At 35.9% G+C, this 21,164-nt stretch overlaps 1 protein-coding gene across 2 annotated transcripts in view; it reads left to right on the top strand.

Moving 5' to 3' along the window:
* The window catches only part of LOC111507428 (integrator complex assembly factor Brat1), a 121,900-nt gene that overhangs the window by 57,495 nt on the left and 43,241 nt on the right, over positions 1 to 21,164 (top strand). For both annotated transcript variants that reach the window (XM_023162723.2, XM_023162722.2), the window contains exon 2: positions 5,012 to 5,140. In XM_023162723.2, the coding sequence (XP_023018491.1) occupies positions 5,020 to 5,140 (121 nt within the window). In that variant the 5' untranslated portion in view covers positions 5,012 to 5,019. The remainder of the gene's footprint in view (positions 1 to 5,011; positions 5,141 to 21,164) is intronic.

Here is a 21,164-nt window from a genome sequence, read left to right as displayed (position 1 = left end):
TAAAATTATCAGAACATATTTGGGGAATTTGATGACACAAGAACGGCTTTCAGCCCTTGCTATTCTTTCATTCGAAAATGATGTAGCTCATTCGTTAGATTATTGTGCTTTAATTGAAGATTTCAGTCTTAGGAAAAGCCGCAAACATCAATTTCAATTTCTGTATATATTAATTTGGAAATATATCAAAATGAAAAATTTTAAAACTCAAATTTTATTTATTTGTATATCTATAGCATTTCTCGTCATTTAGTTAGACATGACAAATACCTAAACCAAACAATCAGACGGTTTGGTTCAAATCTATTTTCGCATCACATACTTTTCACGAGAGGCATAGGGCCTCGCAAAGACCTGCCGCCCAGAGCCTTGCAATGGGTAAGGCCGCCGCTGTCTATAGTAAAACCAATAATGATTGAGAGTAAAGCGCGTTGTCATATCTAAATTTTACGTTACCAGTTTATAGCAGAATCAAAATATAGTAAGCAGTAGAGTTGTAGGTTGTGGCAAATTATAGATAATACACAATACTAGTACGATTAAAAGGTATTATTTATGACAAAAATCAGTAATGAGCTTGTAATGAGTAATACTTATACATTTCCTGATTACTGATCAGTTAAAATTCATTATTTTCTGTATAGTGTTAGATATTTATTACAACTAGTGGCAACGCTGTACGCAACGATATTTCTGTCTTTGTCACTTTACCGTAACTTCCATCTCATCGTTGCAGTCTTCACTAATGTACTTGCAGCCATGAGCGTATCATTGATTTGTGAATTATACAGCGTGAATTGTACGTTTTACAGTTATGTTAGTCAGCAATCGACGTGTTGTGATAACAATTGGTGAAAATAATAGCGCTAATAAGTGTTTGAGAGTTACATGATTATATTTCTACACCGTTCTCAAACTACTCAAAAAATGGGAGACATGGTCGGGCCTTCCACGTCGAAAAAGGTAAAACGGTCGGAGTCTCGGTCAGTAAGAGAAAAACAAATTGTACTGCGGGTATTTCACTGTCTTGAAAGAGATCATCAGCCACCAAAAGATGACTTTGTGCATATGTGCTGTAATTCTACGTGTGTACCTCCGAATAACCAACCGGGTATTTCTACATCATTAAGTTCCACAATTACAAAAGATAAATTAGTTGATATATGCTCTGATTATACCGGTGTACCAAAATCATCGATTTACAAAATACTAAGAGAAGCAGAAATTCATGGGGACGTACAAACGCCAAAAACTAGTAGGGGACGAAAAAAAATCAGAGTTGATGAAGAAGCCAAAACCAGTATACGCAGAACTATTCACAGTTTCTTTTTCAGAAATGAGCTGCCCACACTACAAACAGTTCTGGAGGCACTTAGCGATCATGAATTGGTCCCAAAAATGGGTAAAGAAACTTTTAGGAAACTTGTACACGAAATGAAATTTACGTACGGAAAAGTTGACAGGAAAAGCACTCTCATTGAACGTCAAGAAATAATAGCATGGAGAAGAAACTATCTAAGAAAAATTGACGAATTTCGGAAGCTCAAAAAAAAATTGTACTTCATGGACGAGACATGGGTTAACCAATGACATACGGTCAAAAAAGTATGGCAGGATGGTAATATAACAAGTGCACGACAATCTTTTATTGAAGGTTTGTCAGTTGGGTTAAAACAGCCATCTGGAAAAGGTAGTCGTCTGATAGTTACGCATATAGAAGCGACAGTGGATTTTTACCAAATGGTGAATTAATATTTAAATCTAAGAAAATAGGCGACTATCATGAAGATATGAATGCGGAGGTGTTTATAAAATGGTTTGAAGGCATCATTCAACTTGTGGAACCTGGGTCTGTCATCGTCATGGACAATGCCCCATACCATAGTTGACATTTAGAACCATTACCGAAACAATCATGGAAAAAAGCAGCAATTCAAGAATGGTTAATTAATAAGAACATCCAATATAACAAAGATAGTTCAAAGGCAGAACTACTCCAGCTGACAAAATTACACACAGACAAATATAAAAAATTCGCAGTGGATGAAATGGCGTTAAGTCGTGGAATTACAGTTTTAAGGTTATCACCATACCACTGCGAATTAAACCCAATAGAATTAATCTGGGCGCAAGTAAAAGGATATGTGGCACGAGAAAATAGAACATTTGAATCAGTGGACGTGCAACATCATCTACGAGAAGCTGTTCGAACTGTTCGACTGTTGAAAGGTCGTTGATCAGAGAATGAGATTTTCAAAATCTCATTCTGTGATCGTTCCATGTGTCTAATTCAATACGGCTGGCTATCAGTGTGAGATCTTTTCCTTTGAGTTTACTTAATAAAGCTCTAAATATTATTTTTTTTATAAACTGAGGTTCATTGTTGTACTGTTGAAATGTTTCATCATATACAGCAATAAAATTATTTAGTTCACACGGATCTCCGTTAAATGTAGAAATAATATTGAAAAATAGTCTCAATTGCTGATAATTTGGTTCAGCCATGATATTATTATCAGAATTCAAGCTCAAAGACGACAAACTTTCACTCAAATTGGCTAAGTCTGAATTGGAATTATTTCGTAATGTTCTTATTTATTGTCTAGCGTCACTATTTATTTTTTCCAACTCTAAAATATTGTTTGAGAGTCTCACCCTTGCTTCTGGGTCTCTTCTTTTGTTTCTGTTTGTCTTTCAGCTTCTTCTCGAATATTTGGTTCAAGAGTCAGCCCCGTGCAACGCAAGAGAATATCAAGTCCTCTTCCCGATACACTGTGGTTTGGTCTTATAGCTTCCGTCGTAAATTTGGTAATCACCAGGCAGTAAGTTGCTTGCTGTCTATACCGACTGCGCCAATTACGTTGTGCTTCCAGCAGTCTGGAGTTCGTAGAAGCACCAGTAATGTTGAACTAGTTTTATAACTCTGACTAAGTGAACTTCACACAAATAAAAGTAATTCGGACCTCACTATGTGCTTTATCCAAATAGAAAGCTGGTCACAAACTGATTGTTTACAATAACAATTCATGTGCTTATATAGACACACTATGACATTGGTAAAGGTAAAAAGATAATTTACGGGAAAAGCTCTTTCTATGCAAGATAATTCCCAGGTAAAATTCATAATAATCAAAAGATAAAAGTCTTGGTTGAAATGCTTATGATATGTTATAAGTTGTAAACATCAAACAATGATTGTAAACAATTAAGAGATAAATTTCGGCAAGAATGCAATGTCAGCAGTTACCGGTTTTTATTTATAAATAAACAGGTAAGTCTAGGGTTGGCTCGGGAATAATGTAACTAACGGTCGGTGATTCCCGGAAATACTCGGAAATTGCAAAAATTTGTCAAAAATATTCATTTCATTTTCGAGTAATATGCATCGATCTGAATCGAAAAGTCAAGTAACATTTTTCGAAATTTTCATTCCTTCTGGCTGTAAAATGCGTTTGAATGTGTGATCTTTTTCGTTTTCGAAACTACATAAAATCTGACCCTCTCACGTTAGAGACGTGATCGAGGTGTCAAACGGAAGCTAATTGAAAACTCTATCAGTGCTTTTTTCGTATCTAAATACCTGAAAAAGCCATTTCCACGAAAATCGACTTTTCCCCTTTTTAAAATTAGCGAAAACTAATAAACTTGTGAAAGATTCTCCTTAACACATAGGAAATGATATCCCACATCTAAATTTCCATAAACTGAGCTGAAATATTATAGAAGAGCATAATTTCCAAGTTTCCAGTTGTGGTCTCAGAGTGGGCGGAGCTCGCACTGAGGCTCGAGAAACAAAACCAAACAGTATAAAACATACAGTAAATCTTCTGCCAAGTTATATGCAATGAGGCAAGAACTGCTTCACATAATTTTTTTGCATAATAAGAACAATGTTACTCTAACAGATTTCTTTGGTGTAATTACATACCAAGAAAACACGTTTACTCATTATCTTGTGGAAATATCAGACAGTCCATATAGGTTCCATGTCATGTGGAGATTTCTGGGAATAAGGCTTCTGATAACTCCGCTAAAAGTTGCGGTTTCGGAACCATCGGACAATAATATATCAATTTGAAGACATTAAAAAGTTCATGAAGCACGAGGTGAATACTGCATTGTAAAAGAATTTGGATACCTGTAACAAGCATTTGATTAATACGAAACCCATTATAGATAAATTGACGTAGAAATCTATTTCACAAAGAATCAGTACTAATTTATCGCATCAGACAACAGCTGATGTTGAGAGGGAAGGATCCTTTCGAAAATAAAGGAGATTTCAATGCATTGTCCAGAGTATGAAGAATATCAATATTTTTTGAAAAGATTTGAATGATAAATCTACATACAGATAGTCGACCATGGTAGTTTAAATTGATGGTTATATTTTAAATTTTCCAACATATCTGGTTGTTTATAAATGGATGGAAAATAAAATGTTCTAGAAAGGATTTTTTCAAAGATCTCAAAGATTACCTACAAAAAAAAAAAAGAATTCAGGATACATTTACGTCGATCTTCAGTTTGGGAAAAGTAGTAAATTGATAAAGTACCAAGTAAGAGCAAAACTGCGATGAAAAATATTACCAGAGGATCATTGTTGATTCAACTACTCGCCGAGAACATCTTTCCTGATTTTCCTTTATTCATATTCGAAGAAAAGTTTTTTAATGAATAAGAGCACAATTGAAAGCAAAACTGCAATGAAAAAAAATTACCAGAATATTATTGTTTATTCAACTACTAACCGAGCACCTATTAATTTTGGGTTATGAAATTTTGAATACATTTTTCATGAAAAAAACTCTTGTGGCGGGTTCTGTATATGCACCACATAATTCCCAGATGTCGTCACTTGTCTCCATTTTACCTCACTAGTACCGCTCTCCTGAAAGGCTGGGGAAAAAGGAAGATGTATATCATGATGACATATGAATTTTCGAGGAGAAATTTGGTGTTAGTCGTCATTTCGAATAATCAATTAATTTTAATTTCGTTTTTCTTTCAGAACCAAGGATGGATTCAAATACTAGCTTCAAACTGAAAAAAATTCTGGATAAATTACTGGAGCCCAATTTCAAACCACGAAATGAGACCCATCTAGACTCCTTAGTTGCGTTTTTGACAAAGGAAAACGGTGAGAAATATTTTTGAGTGTGACGTATGTTTGACCAGTTGACCGAGATTTAAATTTAACTTGAAAATATCATTTATATAATTAATGACTTTCTGTTTGGAATTCGCTCTTGAAAAAAATAGTTATTTATAGGGAGATTCACAATCGACCGCATATTGCATATTATTGATGATATTTTATTCACTATAGATAAAAGAAAACTCAACTGATGAAAAATGTATTCATAACCAAAATGGTTGAACAGGTCTAGCATAGTTTATCGCTGTAAAACCCTGTAAACGCTGCCTATACTCTGTCCAATGAAGTAAGCAACAGAGTGCTTGAAAACAGTATCACGCATAGTGCAAGTGCAAGAAACGACCAATTTTTTTTTCAGTAATATGCGGCTGGTTATTGGTAAAATTTAACGTGGAGTGTAGGGACACAAATTAGCAGTTTCTTCAGCTGTATCAGTACTTGACATTTTGAAAATTTCAAACTTCAAAATATTGTATATGTATACACCACAGGCGTTGAAACATAAATGTCCACTTCGACACTGTAACAATGAATTCCGCCAGCCGATTGCGGTTAAATCTGATTGGTCAGCGTAAGAAGGCTAGTTTATTATTTCACCCATAAATACCACTGTGCGTGGTGATCATGTTTTGATCACACATCGATCATTGTTTGGGTTGCTTTTTTTGTTGGATGGATATATTTTATCCCTCAACTGATTCATCGTTTTCATGCATCGAGTGAAATAATCATCTTCATACACTGCAGACAACGTTAAATTTTTTATTTTTGTTAACAACTTTACTTGGGTTAAATATTCGCAAACTAGGATTACTATTTATTTTCATCATCGAAGGTGATTATTCGACCTTCAAAAAAGCAGTATGTTCCAAGTCTAACGGGCATTCGAATTCAAAATCTTTTCCTTTTCTTTGTTTCAACATTGATTCGTTAGAACAGGCACATGTCCAGGAAGTTGATTCTTATACAGGGTGAGTCAACAAGATTCCCTTGGTACATTGCTATCAGAGGAAATAATTTTTCGAACTGCCATTTTCTTTTGCAGTTATATCTATAAATACTATATTTTAAAATTATTTTCTCGCATACTGGGTGATTCAGCTGACCGTAGCCAACCAAAGTTGAAACATTTCACTACATTTTCTATCAGGGATATACTATACGAAAAGCTGATATTTTACAAATTTTACCAAGTTTTAGTAATTGATGTAATCACAAACAAATGTATTTTCTTACTTTCAATCACTCAAATTTGTTTTTCAAATATTCTCGGAATTTGTTAATAACGACATGTTATTGACAAATTGGCGTGTAGATTAAATCATATTCATTATGAATTATGTTTTTTGGAAAAGAAAGTTTTTGGCTTTCTACTACTCCATCTTGATACAAAAAAAGATGAGGGAATCTTCCAAAGAAAGGAAGGAAGTAATCAATTTGCAAATAAGTAACTCTATACATGGATGTGTAGATCATGCAAAGAAGTAACTTTCAGACACAAACTGAAAGAAAGTCCTCATGAAACAGCTACGTTCATATAAACTTTGAATTCCACGAAAGAAAAAAAAATTATTTCGAAACAAATACTTCCATATGAATACTGAATTATACAGAAGATACTTTTCTCTGCTCAGTTTGTATTTCAGAAATTCGTTGTGGATTAAAATCAGATATCATTCACATGAGTTCTACTTTAAATGAATGTTAACAAATTGCACATACATGGAACACTGTCATCCTTACCGGTATACATCAATGTTTCGCTTCAAGACACTTGCCCCAAGGCTCTTCAGTACCAAATTGGATAACATTATAGAAAATACACACAATTCATTCATGAATTACGATTTTTTATGTCACGGAATGAGCTTGATCTGCTTAATGTCATCGATGACATCGTTATGACATTCATTCACCTATTTGTTTTAATCCCAGTCGAGAGGAATCTTATTTGAATTGAAGATGCCCTCATCTTTTTTTGTATCAAGATCGAGTAGTAGAAAGCCAAAAACTTTCTTTCCCAAAAATTAATCACTCCTAAAAATATAACCCATTCAATTCATTATTTGGAGCGAATGCTCCATGCTTTGGGGGAAAGTGACAAAACTACCTCCTGGCATCTAGGATTTACAAAGAGAAATTCCCCAAAAGAAGGCAACCAGGGAAGGGCATTTTAAGCTCTAAAAACAAGATATGAAAGAACTGATAATGTCAATCACGAGAAGTTCGAACGTGTCTGCCCTTTAACAAAAGAAGAGAATACATTTCAAATTGTTCTTCACCTTGTTGAAAATCCTCATGTGAGGATCAGACAGGTGTATAATCAGACTTTGATATAATGAAAAACTGGCTTGAAAATAAGCTATGAACCATAAATTTGGAGAAAACCCAGAATATGGCATTCAGCTGCAATAGCACGAACAAACCACCCATTTCCTGTAAAGACCTAGTTAATCAACACTTGATTCGTCCTAAAAATGAGGTGAAGTATTTAGGAGTAATTATTGATTCACATTCTAAATGGAATGAGCACATACTCTTCATTCGCAGAAAAATCACTTTTACAGCATCCATATACTTACCTGGCTCGAAAATTATTCAATACTTTTTCCAATACAATAAAAAACATTGATATATTCCACCACTTCAAAAAATCATTGAGGCAATTTATATGCAGACAGCCAAGACAAATGATTTCTGATTTTGTTGACAGAAACATTTTTATCAAAGGAATGTGTGAAAAAACAAAATTGTTATTACTTTACAATAGAACCATTTTACCTTATTTATTTATTATAATTTCTAACACACCGCTTATAACATTTGTGTCATTTAAATGTCATACACACAATCTTATACCACTCAAACGCATCAACCATTGTATTAATTTATGGTTACACATTTATACGCATGCGTGCGAATGATTTGTAAATATTCATTTTCAGATTTAGACAAGTTTGATACTCATTGGATTTTTTCATATTTCCGCCATCATCAGTCAGTATGTTCATTATTTATGAGTTTTATTGCATTGTATTTTCTCTAAACAAGTGTAAGAAACACTTATCGAGTACTCATTTATTCACCATTATCTTCTACAACATTGTTCTGTATTCTTCTTTCCTACGTGAATCAATATTATTATTATTACCTTCATTTATTGGAAGATTTGAAATCTTCCCAAGTAAGTGAAGGGGAGGGGGAGACATTTATTCAGGAAGAATTTGGAAAAGTATTTCAGGAAACAAAGGAGAAATTGAAAAAATTAGTAGCTGAGAAGCTTGAGGTTGAAAGGAAATTTGAAGAGGAGTTCGAAGAAGTCGGAGGGAAACTTGAAAAAGTCGACAAAAAATTGAAGGAGTCGACAAAAAGTTTGAAGAAGTTTTCCGGGAACTTCGGACGGAATCATCGGAACCGAAGAGGATTGCTGTGAAAAAATGCAAATTGGAAACATCATATCTCCTTTGTAGCAGTTGTTTTATTGAAACTCCAACTTTCCATAGCAAATCTTCATGTTCAATTCATCGCAGACAATTTGAGGCCGCTGCGGAAAATAATGGGTGGAAAAATTAACAGAAAGCAAGAGCTCCCATACTGACACTTCGAGAAAAGGCTTCGAGAATCTTGCAAAATATATCAGTGAATAAACAGAAGGATTATGAAGCAGTCGTATCAGCTTTGGAAATACGGTACGGTGGTGAGCACCAAAAAATCTACCAAGTTCAACTGAAGGTGAGACCTCAAGATCCATCAAAAAGTTTGCAAAAGTGTGGAGCTGCAGTCGAAAAGTTGGTGATACTCGTTTACTCAGAAGCACCTGATAAATTCACCCACTGGATTAGAATTCATAATATCATCGATAGGGTTTGTGACTAAGAGCTACAGTAGTCACTGAGGATGGCACGTCATAAAAAATTGAATGAAGCCATCATTTATGCCCTAGGATTTGAATCTGACAAAAATGCTTCGCAACAACAACGATGCAACTGCATTGAGATAAGAGAGTGGCCTAAATGTTATAACTGCGACAGAGAAGGACATTAAAGGCGGGACTGTCGATCTCGTTCAACACCCATCGAAAGAAAAGATTGGCGTTCGAGATCACCCGAACCAGAATGTCGGGGTTCGGAAAAATACATTCAGCGAGTGTTAGGGGGAGTACTTTTGCTGCTGCATCTGAAGCCCCCAGGTATTCGATCTCTACGGTAGGACGCAACAGTAACACCTTAGTTGTCTATGGATTTCTGAATAATCATCAGTACCCGTTCTGGAAACATCCACTGGAGATAGATTGACAGTCTATGTTGTATCTGAACTGGCTTGGAAACTGCGAAATAGAAACTGAGGTATTAGTGGCAAATATCGTCAATGAAATCGTTTTGGGACTAGGTATCATGTCCTTCTACGGATTCGTGGAGGACATAAGGGACAAACTGTTGAAAATCGAAAATGAGAAAATTCTGCTCGACGTGCCTTCTCAGCCTTATGAGAGCGCAAAAGTGGTTATACTGGAAGATTTCAGAATCTCTCCCAACGCCTACCAAATCATTCGTGCTGAAATTTCTGAAACTGGCGGCTCAGGTACAACATTAGTATAGTCATTAAAATCATCGACTATTTCAAAAAGACGTGGAGCCATTTGTCTGAATAAGAACTATGTAAGACCAGTCGATTCGTAGAGGACGAGAACGATTTATTTGTGAAAGCCAAAATCATTGGTCGAATGGATTTACTTCAACATCGAATCGATACTGGTGATGCCAAGCGCATACGCCGACCAACGAGTCGACTTTTCTTCGCAAAGCAAGACGAAGCTGCATCTATTGTTGAAGTCGTGTTGGAGGAAGTAGTAATCAAGAAATCCAAACAGCCCCTGGTCGTCACCTGTTGTGTTGATGACTAAGAAAGATGGATCGACGAGATTTTGCGTAGACTACAGAAGGCTTGACGTTGAGCCCACCAAAAAGGATGGTTACCCTTTCCCCAGCATCTTGAGCATCTTGACTGAATGCAGATGGTTCTCAACATTATATCTTAATAGCGGATATTGATGTCCTTAGCCCCGAAGATAAAGAGAAGACTACTTTTTCCACCGGCAATGTATTGTACTAGTTTATATTTATGCCATTCGGATTATTCAATGCACTTGCAACATTTGAGCGCTACAGTGTCCAAGGAGCTTCTTTGGATACTGTAACTATCACAGGTATTTCGTAAAGGACTTTGTATAGTTTGACTGAAAAAAAGAACACCATTCATTTGGTCGCCAGAGTGCCAGCAAGCATTTGCTGCCCTGAAAAGATATCAAACCAGCGCACCAATCCTGGCATACCCATAGGAGGATGGTTTATTCATACTGGACAGGGATGCATCCTAACATGGAATAGGAACAGTACTTCCCCAGAAGTCGTTATCAGCTATTTTGGTAACTCCCTGGGAACGTCCGAAAGAAATTACTGCGTCACTAGAAAAGAACTTTGAACAGTGGTTAATGCGATGGATCACTTTTTATGTGGCCGTAAATTTTTAATCAGGTCAGACCACTCAGCACTTTGATGGCTCTTCAACTTCAAAACACCAAAAGGACAAATAGCCAGGTGGATCGAAATGTTACAAACTTAAGATTTTGAAAATCAACATCAAAAAGAAAAGAGTCACGGAAACGCAGAGAGCCTCTCAAGAAGACCATGTCTGACATCCGGTTGCAAATTTTGTCAACAACAGGTGGACAAGCTACCAGCTACCAGAAGAAGAAATTTCCACCAAACTTGATAAGGTAGCGGGCAGAGAATCCTTCATGGGCAGCTCTGATATGGAGATCAGCTCCCCTACCTCCCGCCGCTTCAGGTTCCCTCTGACCCGGAAGGTAGCAACGTATGGGTCCCTTGTCCAGGGATACGGACAGAAAATCGAGGTATCACCTGAACATGGTGGGTATGGTCATTTACAGCCTCTGAGGGTGACACTACCTTCTTAACGAGGCAAGGTATCATCGTAGCGCAGAAGGGGATCCGGTCTTGAAAAATATGCGAGAATAGATTGACAAAGTTAGGCTGGAATGGCAGAAGAAGAGTTACGGCCGACAGGAAAAAGTTACTGACTCCAATGGGGCCCCATGTGCGTTTGAAATGGTCTACTCAATCGGAGAATAGGAAAGCCTGGATGGAAGAACCCACAAGTTCCAGATAATACTTCCGAAGACATGTATCCCGAGTATATTCGAACAGCTCCACGATGGTCGCACTGGAGAGCATTTTGGAGTGAATAAAACTCTAACAAGAGTGCGAGAGAGGTACCATTGGTTCAATTGCCGGCGAGACGTGGAGTTGTGGTGTGAGTGCTGTGACCTGTGCTCTTCGAGGAAGGGTCCGAAGACGAAGCAAGGTGACAGGAGGCAGTACGTCAGTGCATGCCCTATAGAGAAAATCGCAGTGGACATTATGGGATCACTCCCTATGACAGTAACAAGTACCTTACGATTGTGATGGACTTTTTCTCAAAATCGCATGTAGTAGTAGCCCAACCAAGAGGCCAAAACGATGACAGAAGCCCTGTTGCAGAACGTAATTGCTAAACACGAAGTACTTCTGGAACTACACTGTAACTTATTCATGGAAGGAAATTATGTCTTTGCTGGGAATAAAGAAGACAGGAACAACTGCACTCCACCTACAGTCCGATGAAATGGTGATGACTTTGTTGGGAATGAAGAAGACAAAAACAACTGCTCTCCACCCACAGTCCGATGGAATGGTTGAGAGGCATAATTGCATCATAAATAACTTCCTCTCGATGTTTGTCCTGAAAACCGAAGAGACTGGAATAAACCGGTTCCCCTCTTTCTGTTGGCATACAGAATCTCCCAAAATTAGGCGACAGGTTTCACACCATCTATGTTGTTAACTGGTAGGGAAATGAAGCTTCCGATATATGTATTGTGTGGCAGTCCTTCCGATAAATCTCAAGAGGTATCTCTTTCAGAATATGTGAATGACCTGAAAGAGAGACTAGAAATTGTTCAAAAATTTGCCAGATCCAAATTACAGCTTTCCAGCGACGGGATGAAGATAAGATTTGACAAAAAGTCGCTGCCGGTGAGCTTCACGGAAGGCGATGCAGTGTGGCTTCACCAACCCCAACATCGAATTGTGTCTGTGTCCCAAATTGCAGAGACCATGGCAAGGACTCTACTTGGTAACTTGAAAGATGAAAGATCTGGTGTACAGAATCCAGATGTCACCCAAAAGCAAGCCTAAAGTTGTTCACATAGAGATACTGATTCCTTATATGAGTCGTGATGTTCCCTCTTGGAATGCTGTTCGGGGCGAATAACCTAAGGAAAGGGGGTAGTGTTGTGAATCATGCCCTAAAAAAATAACGACCGCCGCCACTGGTAGCTACAAACCAATTGTGACGTCTAAGAGTGCGCTTAGTTCAACCGGAATTTCGCGGCTGTTTGCTCCGTTTCGATGGAGTTCACGGTGAATATTCCATCGACTTCGATAGAATTCCAAAGACTTCTCTACTTCCTTTGACTGCCAAATATGAGCGCCATTCACTCGCCCATACAGACAGTCAAGTTGTGGGACAGTGCGGTGCAGATAGACAACTGAATAATAATTAAGTTGAATTATTTTGTTGTTTTGAAAGTGAAATAAAGTAAAGTTTGATTATTGTTCAGTGTAGTCAATTATTGATTAACCCACAGGGAAAAACGTTACAATATTGAACCCCTTTGAAACGTGATTTATTGAATTTGGTGAGAAAAATTATAAACGGCTCTTTCGTACTTTGTATTCTGATGATGAAATTGAATATAAAGAGGCTATTCTGGAATTCCAGCGGAACCAATTTTCCCCATGGCTCAATCAATAATTGACTACACTGAACAATAATCAAACTTCAACCCCATTAAAACGTGATTTATTGAATTTGGTGAGGAAAATTACAAATGGCCCTTTGGTACCTTAGATTCTAATGATGAAATTACATATAAAGGGGCTATTCTGGAATTCTAGCGGAACCAAAACACTACTCTGGAGTAAATTGAAATGCAGATATCACTTGAAAAATATTAATTAAATATTACAGTAGTATAATAACCGCCTTATCATTGTTAACCATGAAGTTATCAAAAATCGATTGAACTGTCTTCAATCAATCGAAACCAATATGTTAGTAATCCTTGCTGGAAAACAGGTGGAAGATTTGGAAACATGCCAAAATGACGAATTCATCCTGATCAGTGTGTCCAGTCTAGCTGAAATTTCATTCAATTGCGGATAGTCCAAGTGCCAGTGGCCGGCTACCTGCTTGTATTTGACAAGACCTAGATTTTTGTGCAGTGAATCCCCTATACTTACCCTACATGAAGTGGGGACTCACTAAGCCCAGCGCGGTGATAATGGCTTATTCTCAGGTAGGCCAGGTATAAAAAATTGACGGAATTGAATGTATTTGACCACGTCTCCCATTCGAAAATTGAAATAAACATTGATAATATTAATGGAAAATAACAATGGCAGATCATTATCATGTGATTAACATCATGTCAGAAGACTTTCAATATTCCAAAAAATAGGCAATTCTGAAATCAATTGATCACATCTGCCATTAATATACTTTGTTTATTATAGTATCAGGAGGTTTTATTTTTCACGGCAGGCGATTTCAAGTTGATCAAACAACAGGGGACAATGAAATCTTAGCTACCTCCCAAGTGGATGTATGTACAGGCTAAAAATAATCATCTCTCTCCTTTCTATTAGTAATACTTTTTTCTCACTTTCAACCATTGTATGGTAAGCGCCAAACGTGATGGCGAGCGATCGCGCAGGTATAGACTCCCAACTGAGTTACTTTTGGATTACGATAAGCCCCTTGCCGGCCAATATCGTACCTATAATTAGTTTCAATCAGGGTGAAAAATGGAACATAACTTATTTGTAATTTCTTTTCATATTTCATTTACTATTATAGGTAGTAGTATAGTTCATCAAAATATAATATAACTTGGTGACTGATTTTTCGCTGGGCAATGACATTTTTTCAGAAACAACACAAATTATTCACACAATGCCAAACGCCAACAGCACTGGAAAACAAGTGATGATATGCCTCTGTACTTGTATGCATTTGTATGTCTTGCAGAGCTATAGTGGGGGTTGCATTGGAAATGAGTTTCTGCTCATGGGGGCGACTCGCCATCACGTTTGGTGCCTGCTGTATATTCTATTATACTCAGTGCCATTGGAATATCTTAGGTTTCATACTTGAAATGGTCGTGTTGTCCCACCTAACATAATAGGTTTCCCTTAAATATTTTCGGTATAATCCTGAACATTTATATGCCTCTTGTTTCCTAAGCGTAATAAAATATTGAATGCTGCTATATTGTGTTCTATTAATTTTACTATATTCATATTTGTGCCAATGGAAAAATTGAAAAAGTGAAAACGAAACCCTTCTTCATTTGGAAGGATCGATCGCAGCTTGACAAATGGTTCTTATGGAGATTCTGTGAAACGTGTTCTTCCTTTCGAATCAGTAGAGAGTTGTCCTGAAAATCTAGAGAAGACAATTGGACTGGATAATTTAGGAAACACTTTCTACATGAATAGCATTTTACTAGTGTTGTTCATGACGAAGAATTTCAAGAACGAAGTTTTAATTATGAACGAGAACGGGAATGTTTCCTACTTATTCATCAAACTCAAACACCTGTTCATGCAGCTGCAGTTTCGTAAGAAGGTGTCATCTTTCCCTCCAAACGATTTCCTGGAGTCTTTGAAGTCCACTAGATACTCGTTAGGACAACAAGAGGATTTTTTCGAATTCTTGGGGTTCTTGTTGAAAACTCTTCGTGAGCAAAACAATAGCAAAATCAATACTCCTGACCGCACTGGATTGAATGATTCCGTACAGTCTATCTCGTCTTGTATTTGTAAATCTTTTGCTGGAAAAATCCTCACCTATTTACTTTGTAGTAAATATTCAAGAAGTAGCGAAAACTTATGTGAATTTCTGGAACTTCATCTAGCTTTTCCTAATATGACTTATAACCAGTCCATGCAAAGCTTACTGTTAAATCATCTGAAAATGGAATTTTTCACAGGTGATAATCGACTGTATTGCCAAACATACGCCAAAATAACTGACTGTTATGAGGAAACAAGTATATCTGAGGCACCAGTCAATCTAATAATAACACTGATGATCTTCAAACAAGACTCAACCTCTAACGGAAGCAAGAAACTCTTTGGAAGGTTCGAAATAGACGAACATTTCAATCTAGCAGACCACTATTATAATCTTCATGCAGAAATTGTTCAGAAATTGTTATATAAAAAAAACATTAGTAAAATGTCGAAATATTTTGAGGTTGGCAAAATTTCACAAACTGAAATTTGAAGACAAATGTAACCGTAACAACATCGGCATTAGCTCAATAAATTACGGTACAATCGTACATAATATATCTGATAGAAATATAGGGTGTTTTTATACAGGTATAGAACATTGAAATGGAATACAATAAAGATGCATTCTTAAATAGACATGGAATTTACTTTATTCAATATATCGGCAATAATTCAGCGAAGGCAACAAACAGTACCCGAAGATGGATTTCTCCACTGATAGTAGATGGTTGAAGGGACCAGAATTTTTGTACATGACTTCAGATTTTTGGCCTATTAAAGAAAAATTCAGTTGAGATCAGCCACTTGGATATGTACTTATGATCCACTCTTTGGAACCTTTGGTGTAATAATGAATAATACTGGAGTTTTTCCAACACCAAATCCTTATTTTTAATACCTCGACACGTGTTTCGATCACCAAGTGATCATCTTCAAAGAAGGAGATTAAAACTAGAAACTAATGCGAGCTAACCCTATTCATGCTATATATGTATCCCATACAGGTAAACCATCCAGTCGTACCACCAATGCAGGTATACCAACCTAAATTAATTTTACAATTTCGCCTTATCTATTATTTTACAATATATGTTTATATAAAACAATTTTCAGCTATATAAAAATCAGTTTCACAATATTGCCTATCCAAATTTATTTTTGCAATGTCCTTATGTAGTAATCAGTAAACCCAACAACATTATTTTATTTCAACAAGCTATAAAGTATGCTCTTTGGTATATGTCCGTCATCGTTATTCATAATATAATTGTGTTTACTTATTTCTACACTCTCATAGGCATCTGTTGTGGTTAACTTGTCTAACAAATCTTAATGAACTGAAGTCTATAGAATGATTTTGTTGCAAAATATGATGGGCGACTGCTGATTTTTCAGGTCTTCCATATTTTAAGTGTGCTATGTGTTCCTTTCATCTCACTTTAATAGATCTTTTTGTCTGTCCATAATATTTTGCATCGCAGCCCTTACATTCAATTTCGTAAATTCCAGACTTTTCCGAATTCTCGACTTTGTCTTTTGGACTTCCCAAAAGGCTCTGTACTGTATGACTTGTTTTAAAAACCACCTTCATACCTAGTTCCTTGAAAATCTTTCCAAAGTTCCTTGTATATTGGTGGTATGGAACTGAGATGTATTTATCTTGGTTTTTGTCCTTTCTGAAAGTAGAGATTTCGTTCACTCCTAACTTATTATTCTTCCTTATTATGTCATCTACAATACCCCTCGAGAAACCGTTAATGGCTGCTATTTCCTGTATTGTACGTCTTTCTTTTTCGAACCTACCATGTGTTAGAGGGAAAGTCAAAAGACGATGCACTAAAAAATTCAACCCAGCACGTTTGTGCTGTCCACAATGATGTGAACTGTCAGGAATATACCTGTACGTGCTGTTTTCTTTTCTGAATATATCGTATTCTAACCCTCCATAGTGGCTCCTCATTACCAAAACGTTAAGAAATGGTAGTTGTCCCTTATTTCCTAACTCAAACGTGAATTTTATCAATGGACATCTATTATTTGAAATGGAAACAAAGTCGTCAATATTCGATTTTTTGGTATCGAATATCGCGAAAATATCATCCACATACCTTAGCCAAATCCTAGGAAAATACTTCGACTTTTCTTTTGTTTCCATTTCGAATCTGCTCATGAAAAGATCTGCCAGGTAGGGGAACTAGGGTTTTCCCGTGGCCGTTCCTTCCTGTTGCTTATAAAAGCAACTTCCTACCTGGAACCGATTTTGTTTCATACACAAATTAGTAAGGGAAACAAATTCATCGATTTCGTTATTATTGAAATTATTTTTCTCTAGTAATTCCCCTACTATGGTCTAAAATTTTAGGCAAAATTGTAAAATTAATTTAGGTTGGTATACCTGTATGGGTGGTACGCCTGGATGGTTTACCTGTATGGGATACTTCTATAGCATAAATAGGGTTAGCTCGCATTAGTTTCTAGTTTTAATCTTCCTCTTTGAAGATGATCACTTGGTGATCGAAACACGTGACGTGGTGTTAAAATTAACGATTTGGTGTTGGGAAAAAACTCCAGTAATATTTATTTACTCAGAAGATGTCAAAGGAAACATTCAATGATGAATTGAAATCTTTGAGAACTCATGGCATTGTGAAGAATTCGAGTCGCCTGTATTTATTGGATTGTTTCCTTGATAACATAGGTTTGATCAGATTGGATGGAAGTGAAAGAACAGAAAATATCTCCCGAAATCTCCGATTCATGGGTCAGCTTCCAACAGGTAGAATAGAATGGACAGTGAGACCTTTTATAAAACCGGAATTGATTATTTCGGACGTCTTTTAGTTTCGGTCAAGAGAAGTCGCGAGAAGCGATATGAGGTGGGTGATATTCACTTGTATGGTGACACTAGCAATTTACTTAGACATTGCACATGACCTGAACACAGATAATTTGGTAGCAGATGAGATTTTCCGCAAGAGCTTTATAGTGACCCTGGAGGGAATTTTGAAGGAAGTGATAGAGAACTTCAGAAATATTTGAAATCTTTTGATCAAAGAATTTTGTACGATGAAAATGTGAAGTGTTTTTAGACCCGCCATTAGTTCCTTCCATGTGTGGATCATAAAATCCATCAAGAAAAATGTGCCGGAAGATCTTACAACAAGATATCCTCAGGAATATGTTTCAAGGACAGTGTTTGCAGAAGTGGAAAATATTTCGAACTCGAGACCACTTACCCACGTATTCAATGATCCAGATGATGTGGAAGATCTAACTCCATATCATTATTCGATTGGAAGTTATTATTCAGCGTTACCTTGTGCTGAAACCGATGAGAAATATGTATGTTTACTGAACAACTAGAAGGCAGCATAACAACTCACGGATTCATTCTGGCAAATGTGGGTTAAAGAATATCTACCACTTTAGCAAAAAGAAGTAAATGGTATCAGCAGAAACGAAATGTCAAAATAATGGATATTGTCCTATTTTATGACCTCAATAGTTCACGGAACATTTGGCTGAAGAATTATAAATGTGCACCCTGGGAAGCATGGCAAATTCAGAGTGATTAGCTTCTGGAATAACAATCAAGCGAGCCGTTTCTACACTTTGTATCCTCAATGTATCCAAAGAGAAGTGTCCTGATAATAATCAAATTTGAAGTAATTTCTTTCATTGGAATCAATCTCTGCGGGAGAGAGTATTGTATTCAATATTATTTTTTCACCCTGTTTTACTCTCTATACTGGAGTATTCAGTTTGATGTTCAGTTGTTGTAACTAAAACAAAGAGAATAAAAAAACTTTTTTGAATGACATTTCAATATTTCGTTCTTCGAAACCGGATTGAACCGAGACATTACAAGTAAAACATAACAAGTTTCGCCAACTTGAAATTCTATACCTCTATAGGAAACACCGTTTATAAGTATTTCTTTGGCAGATGAAGTAGAAAAAGATATTGACGCCAGAGGAGACCTTACCTACCGTTAAAAAAATATCATGTGACAATTCTGCTAAAAATTCACCTAACATTCAAACTTCTGACCCCGATACTTTAATGAACTTAAATAATTTGTATTTTTGTAATCAAAAGTAGAAACAATGTCTATATACGTTCTTTGGAAAGAGAAAATTTAAAAAAAAAGCATTTTAGAGAATCTGAATACGAATGTTTATAGTCAAATTGCAATAAAATTACAAAGTGTTACTACTAAGAAAATAAACTACCATGATAGTTGCTGGCAATATTTTCGAAATAAAAAAAAATTGTGAAACGTCCTGTCCGAACCTCATGGCACATCAGTCAAGAAATTCACGAACGTGTTTACAAGGAAATATGTAATTGAATTGAAGAGAATGTTGTGAATCGAGGAAAATGACTGAATTGACTGGGTCTCGGACGTGTATCGTGGTGCTCCTCAATTTTTCATCATATTTCAATGGAAATGGGTAATACACGTACAACAAAGGTTGGAAATCATGCCGATCAAGGTTTTTTTTAACTAGATAGATAGATACATTTATTTCAACAGAGTATTTTATAATCATTCACAGGAGTGGCAGAAAATTTTTGTCTGAGAAATACGTCAAAAGGAAAATTGTAAAGATATCAAATATGTGCACATATAAATCTAAAATTGAAGCATTCAAAATGAATAGCTTTAAGTTTCAAACATGATTACAAACATATTAAAATGTGCGTCATATTGCGCATGATTACTGAAAGTAGAGATGATTTCTATAAATACATAGCGCAATTTTGAATAAAATTTGGTTCATAAATTTCCACAGGCCAGAAAATATTCATCAGTATTGTATGGCTCTAGATTACATAAGAATTTTCTTACAGATTTCAGAAATCTGTTAGCAACGACAATATCTTTTATGTTTTTCGGAAGATTATTATAAAATTTCATTCCAGCATAGATAGTGCTACGTTTATATAGGGATTTTGCATGGATGGGATATGAGAAGTCTTTTTTTTTGCCTTGTCTCGTAAATATGCGTTTTGCGATGTATGTCAAAATGGCCTGGATGATTGATGATAAATTTTATTGATTCATATATATACAGTGTGACCCATTTAAAATGGAACCACCCCTGTAGAATGTGCATTTTTCAATCAATCTCAATTTTTTTTTATTGAAATATTAAGCATGAAAAACTGTATCTCGACACTAACTTTCACAATTTTAGTTTCATTTCCAAGGCACTCTATGTTTTTTTTTTGTTTGTCAAAAACGGCAAAAGTTTATTAGGCAATTTTTGTTTTCAAATTTGACTACACCACTGGATTCGTAGTCGTTATAAATCAAAACTGTCAAATTTTCATTAAAAAATATTTGTTAACAACGAAGTTACAACAACTTCAATTTTGGAAACAAAGTATTTGTTTGTAATTTTTATTCAGATTATAGACATATTTGAGATCTGACAACACTGTCATCTCCAAGTAGAACACCAGTGAATTTGTACAGTGAAAATCCGAAGTCAACAGCTCAAGGCGTTCTACAGTTATAACTCCTGAAAATATGGTAATGTGAGAGATTTGTGGTGCAAGCGTTTTGTAATAAAAATCTGACGCCGCCACTGGATTTGTGGATAATATTCCCTTAAAATCATTCATTTGAGTGTAGGTTACGAGAAGTGTATTCTAGAATAACAGAAAATTAAAAATTCATTTTCAAGTTATGCAGTACTTAGTACATTCTTCCGCATAGCCGCTAAAATCAAATTGATTTAAAGCATGGAAATCATTTATTCAATAATAAAACAGAGAGCAGGACAAAAATTGTTCCCTGTATATTCTTCATAACTCAGCTAAAACAATCTTTTAGAGGAGATATCAATAATTTGAGGAAGCTGAACTCATTATGCAAAGGTTTTATAATAAATCAATAGTAGGCTGTGATTTTGACAGTTAATCATAAATAAAATGATAGTTGTTAGTTACGTGCATTTAATAATGGCTTTGCAATTATCATTAGAAGAAAGAATTGAAATTGTGAGAATTTCTGGGGACAATTATCATAGTGAAAGAGAAGCAGCTAGGATATTTAATCACAGACATCCAAATCGACT

This window comes from Leptinotarsa decemlineata, unplaced genomic scaffold, assembly GCF_025532065.1.
Source record: "Leptinotarsa decemlineata unplaced genomic scaffold, Ldec_3_MD MMD2_tig00078363_RagTag_RagTag, whole genome shotgun sequence".
In the NCBI taxonomy this organism is placed as follows: domain Eukaryota; kingdom Metazoa; phylum Arthropoda; class Insecta; order Coleoptera; family Chrysomelidae; genus Leptinotarsa; species Leptinotarsa decemlineata.
The sequence above is the reverse complement of the archived record's forward strand: the minus strand, read 5'-3'. Positions and strand labels throughout refer to the sequence as shown.